General features: G+C 57.6%; 1 protein-coding gene across 1 annotated transcript in view; it reads left to right on the plus strand.

The window, feature by feature from the left end:
* The window catches only part of TBC1D17 (TBC1 domain family, member 17), a 14,628-nt gene that overhangs the window by 262 nt on the left and 6,235 nt on the right, over window positions 1-8,131 (plus strand). Inside the window, exons 2-6 of the mRNA XM_014550443.1 lie at window positions 215-313; window positions 858-932; window positions 6,293-6,416; window positions 7,049-7,256; window positions 8,029-8,131. Of these exons, the coding sequence (XP_014405929.1) occupies window positions 215-313; window positions 858-932; window positions 6,293-6,416; window positions 7,049-7,256; window positions 8,029-8,131 (609 nt within the window). The remainder of the gene's footprint in view (window positions 1-214; window positions 314-857; window positions 933-6,292; window positions 6,417-7,048; window positions 7,257-8,028) is intronic.

The following is an 8,131-nucleotide window of genomic DNA, read 5'->3' on the forward strand; positions in this document are numbered from 1 at the left end:
ACCCCGATCCCCGATCCCCGATCCCCGACCCCTTGTCTTCCTCCCCGCCCGACGCCTCGCTAGTTTGTTGGTATTTGGGATTCGCCACTCCCGGGCCCCGCCCACCGGGGGGATAGCCCCTCCCCAGGTCCGCTCCCATTGGCTCCCTTCTGAGCTCCGCCCCTCGGTGTGGTTCTGCCCTGGGGCCCCGCCCCTCACTGGTTCCCGTGCTCAGGTGGTGTTTGAGAAGGGAGGCGTGTACCTGCACACCAGCGCCAAGAAGCACCAAGACCCGGACTCCCTCATCGCTGGCGTCGTCCGTGTTGTGGAGAAGGTGGGCCGAGGGGGGCAGGGCTCGGGCAGGACCAGAGCGGGGTGGAGGCTGCATCTGTCGGAGTGCCATCTGGTTGTCAGCGATGAGACACAGTGGTTCTCAACCTTCCTAATGCCGCGACCCTTTAATACAGTTCCTCATGTTGTGGTGAACCCCCAACCATAAAGTTATTTTCGTTGCTACTTCATAACTGTAATTTTGCTACTGTTATGAATCGTCATGTAAATATCTGATGCGCAGGATGTATTTTCATTGTTACAAATTGAACATAATTAAAGCATAGTGATTAATCACAAATACAATACGTAATTATATATGTGTTTTCCGATGGTCTTAGGCGACCCCTGTGAAAGGGTCATTTGACCCCCAAAGGGGTCGCGGCCCACAGGTTGAGAACCGCTGCCTTAGGAGGATGGACAGGGTGGGGACTGGAGAGAGGGGCAAGGCTTTGTCAAGCTGAAAGCCTAAAACAGGGAAGAAGTTTGCCAGTATGGTTTGGGGAGTTAGGAGGGGAGTCCCTCTAACCTCTCCCTCCCTCCCTCAGGACAACGACGTCCTTCTGCACTGGGCTCCGGTGGAGGAGGCTGGAGATTCCACCCAGATCCTCTTCTCCAAGAAGGTAGGCTTCCCTCGCTTGCCTCTTCTCCACTGGCATTGTCCTAGGCCCAGACAGTGGAAGGCATTTGAAAGTGCTGGGTGCAGTCCCAGGCCTACCCTCAGGGCAGATGTGACCCTGTTTGGTTTCCTGTCTCTGTGAGATGGGGCTGAAGATGCCCATTCACGGAAAGAAGGCAGGTTCGTGGCTGCGGGGACAGCTGCCCCTGTACTCCCTTTGCTTCTTGGGAGAGCCCTGCCGGGACAAGAAGACAGCTGGGCCTGTGGATTGGGTGGCACGGGTTATTAGCCCATAAGAACTTGAAGAAGTGTGGCGTTCCCTCTGGGGCAGCCCTGCCGTCATGTCTGCGGAGGGAACAGGACCGACCGAGGCTACTCGCCCATGTCCAAGGCACCCCTACCTCCCCCCAGTTCAGGACCTCACCCTTCGCAGTACGTGTCTCCTGGGGCTGCTCCTTGCCAGGCCCTGTGCTGGACGGTGCTGGCACCCAGAGATGAATCCCACCCAGACCCTGCCTAAGCCCTCATAACCATTCTGTTTCTGAGAAATTGAGGCACAGTGAGAGGAAGCCCCTTTTCCGAGGTTAAAAAACCTAGGAGGTTGTTGGAACTCGTGTTTGAGCCCAAGGACGCTGCTTCTAGAGCCCTGCTTCTCCCTGGGGAGCAGGCGTTTGGGCTGGGATTCTGAAGATGAGAGGGGCAGGAGGAAGTGGGTTTCGGCTCTGGATGTGGTACGTCTCTGCAGAGGGGTTTGCTGAAAGGTGGTTGGGCCTGAAATGCTAGGCTCTGAAGCTTGGATCCTGTCCTGGGGACCCTGGGGGCAACCATGTGAGGAGAAAGGTGTGAGTGTAGAAAGCTCCCTGGTGGGGGCATGTGGGAGTTGGGCTAAAGGACCAAATGGAGGGAGATTGGAGGCTAGAAGGTCAGGGAGGGGGCAGTGTGATGGGCCAGGGGGAGAGGAGGAAGCTTCAGCTGGGGCCATGGGGTTTCAGATGACCTGGGGGGTACAAATGGAGATCCCAGGCACCTGCCCCCCAGGGAGTTGGGGCAGAAGGACCAGGGTTTTGCATTTGTCACCAACCTGGAAGGCAGTCTGACTGTTCTAGAGAATACTGTTGTCGTCCTTGGCACTCTTACTTCCAAATAGCAAACCCACAGGGTGGGCTTCAGCAGGATGGAAGACAGGCATTCAGGATTCGTTCAGCTCCAAGGAACACAAAACCAGGCTGATGACAGGTTAAACAGACGCAAGACTCCAAGAGGTCAGACTCCCTGACCGTCTAGCTCTAGCCGCTGGCCTCTTGATTGTTGCCGTCAGCGCCTGGATCACTGAGACCTACTGTGGTTGCCCTGATGGCTGTAAATAACTGCTTCAGCTCCAGCCAGAGCATCTACCTTTTAAGGCAAGAAGAAGGGGGCGAGCGTGGTACCAATCACATCTGTCCTCATCAAGAAAAATGAAATTTCCCAGAAACCCTCTGCACTGGTTAGGAGTTGCATTTGGCTGTGCGTGAGTGACAGAAATAGGAATAACGGGCCTACACAAGGTAGAAGCTCCTTGCTCTCCCATTAAAAAGCCCAGAAATTCAGCCCTGGCTGAGTAGCTCAGTGGTTAGAGCCTTATCCCAATACACCAAGGTTGTGGGTTTGATCTCCGGTCAGGGCACATACAAGTAGCAACCAATGAATGCATAAACAAGTGGAACAAGAAATCTCTCTCTCAAAAAAAAAAAAAAAAAAGCCCAGAAGTACAGGTTCACGTGTGTGAGGACCCAGTGTCCTTCCATCCTGCGCTGCCACCGCGTGCGGGTCCTAGGCATCCTCAAGGCTGTTTTAGGTCCGAAAGGGCCTCTGGAGCTCCAGCCTTTTTGACTGTGTTTGTTCACCCTACGTGTGAGTTGCAGGTTGGCCAATGAGCTCTGCTCATCACAAGTACTCGAGGAGCCTGCTGCTGGCGCGGCCAGCATTTTAACAGTCGCCATTCCTTGTGGCAGAGAAAGAGCCAGATTAAAATCCAGCCTGGAAGTGATCTGTCCCAGCCCCTTGGCCAGAACTCGTTGCACGGCCCCACCAGCCAGGAGAGTTCAGTGAGCTGTGATCCTGCTGTTTGCCTGAGAGGCAGGGAGATGCTATTTGGCAAATAGCACGGAGGGCAGAGATGGCGTTGCTGGGGCTGGTTTCGGCAGTCTTGTGGGCAGGTGTCCCTGCCAGTTCCTGGCCCTCCCCTCATGGCCCTGCTACAGCTCCAAACACGATATTCTCCCTCGACAACACCCAAAGGTGAACCAAAGGGTGTTCACTCCCGTAGGTGCCTTTTTTTTTTTTACCAGGAACTTCCCGTCCTCAAACTCCCCACAGATATCATCTCAGTTCCCACTGGCAGCAGAGTGGGTCTGTAGGCCACTTAGAACCGCAGGGAATGCTGGGGAGGCGATTGCTGGGGGGCTCAGTCAGCCTGGGAGCAGCAGCAGAGATGGCCACGGGGAGACCCAGGCTGTGTCCTTCTGGTGTCGTTGCTCTCGTCATGCAGGGTTGGGTGCAGGAGTTAGTCTCCAGTTACTTTAGCAGCACGGGATGACATGCAGAGGAGTGGAGGCTGACAGAATTGCACCAGGGCGGGAGGAACAAGACGGACGCTTCAGAACTCACCTGTGAGGGGGCTGCCACCACTGCCAGAATGAGGGCTGTGGCATAGGGGACGGCATTGGCGCTGTCGAGTTCAAGGGCACAGTCATCAGCGCTGCTACAAAGCTAGTGACTGGGCCTGGAAGACTGAGCTGGCCCCACCGCTGCCCCCGTTGCCTCTCCGAGGGCAGGAAGATGAAGACAGATGAGTCTCCTCCTTGCTCATCAGCCAAACAGGCCAAAGTGGCAGGAAGTTGCCCTCACCTAATTTCCACTTTCCAGATCTTAGTGTATCGGATTGGTAGACTCTATCTTGTGTTTGGCACTCTAGCTGCAAGGGAGCCTGGGAAATGCAGTTTTTAGGTCTTTGATCCATTTTGAGTTAATTTTTGTGTATAGTGATAACAGTCAAGTTTCATTCTCTTGCTTAGGGCTTTCTAATTTTCCCAGCGCTATTAATTGAAGAGGGTTTCTTTTCTCCATTAGATGTGTTTTGGCTCCTTTGTCAAAATTATTTTATTTTTGGGATCTCAGTTCTGTTCCATTGGTTTGTGAATCTGTTTTCCTGCCAATACCATACTGTTTTGATTATTGTCTCCTTGTGGTATAATTTGAAGTCAGGGAGTGTGATACTTTCGGCTTTGCTCTTTTTTCTCAGGATTGCTCAGAATGGGCGTCTCCTCTGACAGGTCGCCTCCGTCTCAGGGCTCCACCCCTGTGGGGGAATGTGGCGGTGGGGTTCCCCAGACCCATAAAATCCCAGTGCTGTCCGCTGCAGCCAGACGCTGCCAGCAGTACAGCGGTGAGGGGTGGGGCGGAGTGACGGGGGAGAGGCCGGCTGGTGTGCTTGTGGCTTTGTTCTCCCAGTAATGGCGACTGCCTGACCTCAGCTGCCTCACCTCTGTATCCCCACCCATCACTGCGATTAGCCACAGTGTGCTCCTCCTGCTCAGGGAAAGATGCTTATTTCTCTCCAGTTATTTTTTTTTTTTAAGATTTAAAAAAATTGATTTTTAGATACGAGAGGGAGACATTGATTGGCTGCCTCCTGCACCTCGAGGTGATCAAGCCTGCAATCCTCCCCGGAGGCATGTGCTCTGACCGGGAATCGAACTGGCAACCTTTCAGTGCCCAGAACGATGCCCAACCAACTGAGCCACATCAGCCACATGCCTCCCTAGTGTTCAGGGCTGCAGATAATGTGCTCTGTAGCCTGATACTCAATGCTATAGCCTCTGGGGCCCGCTGCTGGCCCTCGGCGGGGAGGCGGCCAGCTTGTGGCTTTGTTTTTCTGTTTGGCAGTAGTGGCTGCCAAAATACTATGGCTGCACCTCTGTGCTGGCTCCTCCCTGGTCACTGGGCTCAGCTGCAGCAGCAGCAGGTACTGACCGCGCAGGCAGGGAACATACCTGTATCTCCTTGGGCTGCAAGGGGTGCAGGGGGCAACCTGATACCCCCTCTCCTGAGACCCATGTCCATGGCCCTGTCTCAGCTCCTCTCCCTTCCCTCCTCCCCGTTCCTTCCAACTCCCCCACCTTCGGATGCTTCACCGGGGGAATCGGGGAACCGCTCAGCCTCGTGAGGAAATCTGTTGCTGCGACTTCCAGGGGAGACCAGGGGACCCTCTCATGTTGCTGTGATTCTAACGTCACCCCTCACGTTATTTTCATAACCAGTGAGCCTGCTACTTTTTTCGTTTATCGAGAGAATTTACTTACCACAAGCTCAATTTTATGGTAAAACTTAAGATTTTCGAGGTGCATAAATCAGTGGATTTTAGTATTTGCACGATTTTGCAGCCGTAGCCAGTGTCCAATTCCAGAACATTCCGCCGTGCGTGCCCCAAAGAAACCCTCTAGCTGTCAGCAGTTGCTCCCCCTTCTCCCCTCTCCCAGCTCCTGGCGACCACTAGTCTCCTTTCTGTCCACAGATCGGCCTGTTCTGGACATTTCATAGACGGAATCACACAGTCCACGGGCCTGTGTGTCTGGCTTCTTTGCTTTGGGTGCTCTCGAGGTCCGTCCGTGCTGCAGCGTGGATCAGGCTGTGCTCCGCTTTATTGCCGAGTGATATTCTGTGTGGCTCTGACGCTGTGATTATTCCTCAGCTGGCGGACACTGGGTTGTTCCATTTCTTGGCTCAGGAATACTGTCCGAGTTCCTGCGTGGGCATTTGCATTCGTTTCTCTGGGGTTCGTGCCTAGGAGTGGAGGTGCTGGGTAATTCCACACGGTAACTCCACGTTTCACCCTTTGAGGAACTGCAGACTTTTCCACTGCGGCTGCCGCACTTCACATCCCCCCCGCCCCCCCCAGTGTCTTCTTTGTCGCGGCCGTCCTGGTGGGCACGCGGGGATCTGAGCGCGGTTTGGTTTGGTTTGAGATGCCCTAGTGAGCGCTGCCTGCTCCCAGCACTGAGACCTCGGCAGCCCCGGCAGAGCCCGCCCTGCTCGGTTTGGTTTTTGAGATGCCCTAGTGAGCGCTGCCTGCTCCCAGCACTGAGACCTCGGCAGCCCCGGCAGAGCCCGCCCTGCTGGAGACCACCTGCTCAACCGGCGGCGACGCTTTGATGACAGCCACCAGGAGACTTGGCTTGAGTCCTGGCCCAGTCCCAGTGCTTAGTGCCCTCTTTGTGCCTCAGTTTCCCTCTTTGTTCAACGGGGCTACCTTCCAGGGTAGTCTCACGGCTCCGACCCAGAAACTGAATCCATAGCCCCTGTCTTTTCCCTTCTTTCCCCAAGGATGCCAGTGGAGGGGACTCCTGCACCTCGGAGGACGAGCCAACCTTTGACCCCGGCTACGAACCCGACTGGGCTGTCATCAGCACTGTGCAGCCTCGGCCCCGCCGCTCAGAACCCACGAGGGGTAGGCTGAGCTGTACCCCTGGGGGGCAGGTGGTGACACCTTACCCTCAGTGGTCATGGCGCCATGGGCTTCACTGCCCACAGTCAAGATGGCCATCCAGCCCCCCCAACTCCCCACCCCCACCCCGGCCTTCCAGTCCCAGGAGAGTGGGTGGGGGAGGCCAGTGTCTCCAGGGTTTGCCAGCCTTGCTCATTCTGCCAGGCTCTCTGGTTGGCTGCGGGCATCCCCAGTGAGTCCAGGCCATCTGAGTGCTGCAGGAGGGGCACCAGGGAGGCATCTGATCCCTCCGGGGGTGGGGAGCCCTTCCAGGAAGAGGCAGTGCAGAGCCTGGCTCTGAGGGGCACTTGGCGTGGGCACTGGCCTTTGTTGTGGCTCCAGGGTGGGGTCTGGAGTGAAGAGAGGTCGGAGGCAACATGGGCAGGGGCAGAGCGAGGGCCAGGGAGCCAATGTGGAGCAGGCACATGTCCCCCGGGGGGGCTCTGTTCACATTTTATTCACTTGTGTTTCCATGGATGTGAGGTGACCCAGAGCTCCCCGAGGGTGGGCCTGGGGCTGGCTCCTGTGGGCTCTTAGGACAGGTGCCATGTGCCCCCTGGCTCCCCACACCTCTCCCGACACGGTGCCACCCCCAGGTGCGGAGCCCAGCTGCCCCCGGGACTCCTGGGCCTTCTGGGTGAGCCTGGGGGAGCTCAAGTCCATCCGCCGGTCCAAGCCAGGCCTCAGCTGGGCCTACCTGGTCCTGGTGACCCAGGCCGGAGGCTCCCTGCCCGCCCTGCACTTCCACCGTGGGGGCACGCGCGCCCTGCTCCGCGTCCTCAGCCGCTACCTGCTGTTGGCCAGGTGAGCATTCCCCTTGGCACCAGGCTCTGCCCTCCACGGCCGCAGGCCCTCGGCTGGGAGAGGAGCAACTCAAACTGATTCAGAGGCAGGAAGAGGGAACTGATTGGCACGAGTAACCGCCACGTCAGAGGGTCGTTTGGTGTCAGGCAGGCCCGGTCCAGGATGCTGGACAGAGCGGGTCTGCTTCCCTCTGAGTTTCTCACACTCAGGGCCCAGCAGCCCTGGTGTAGCAGGTGGATGGACGGACAGAAAGCAACTCCCTCCTCACATTCCAACAGCTTCCCTAGCTGCTGCCTCTCGCGCCTGACCCGGGAGGTGGCGGTCAGTCCCCTGACCAGGGAGGTGGCGGTCAGTCCCCTGACCCGGGAGGTGGCGGTCAGTCCCCTGACCAGGGAGGTGGCGGTCAGTCCCCTGACCCGGGAGGTGGCGGTCAGTCCCCTGACCAGGGAGGTGGCGGTCAGTCCCCTGACCCGGGAGGTGGCGGTCAGTCCCCTGACCAGGGAGGTGGCGGTCAGTCCCCCGACCGGGGAGGGGGCAGTCAGTCCCCTGACCAGGGAGGTGGCGGTCAGTCCCCCGACCGGGGAGGGGGCGGTTAGTCCCCCGGCGGTCAGTCCCCCGACCAGGGAGGGGGAAGGCCCTCATCCGCCCTGGGCCGTGCCCACCCCTGGGGTCCAGCTGTGGTCTCAGGCCCGAGAAGAGGGAGTCCCCAGTGGAAGGAGGCAGGAACACTGCAGGGCCTCTACCTGTGCGTCATCAAACCCTCTCCCTCCAGCTCCCCGCAGGACTCCCGCCTCTACCTCGTCTTCCCGCACGACTCCTCCGCGCTCTCCAACTCCTTCCACCACCTCCAGCTCTTCGACCAGGACAGCTCCAAC

This window comes from Myotis brandtii, unplaced genomic scaffold (assembly GCF_000412655.1).
Source record: "Myotis brandtii unplaced genomic scaffold, ASM41265v1 scaffold601, whole genome shotgun sequence".
NCBI classification, from domain to species: domain Eukaryota; kingdom Metazoa; phylum Chordata; class Mammalia; order Chiroptera; family Vespertilionidae; genus Myotis; species Myotis brandtii.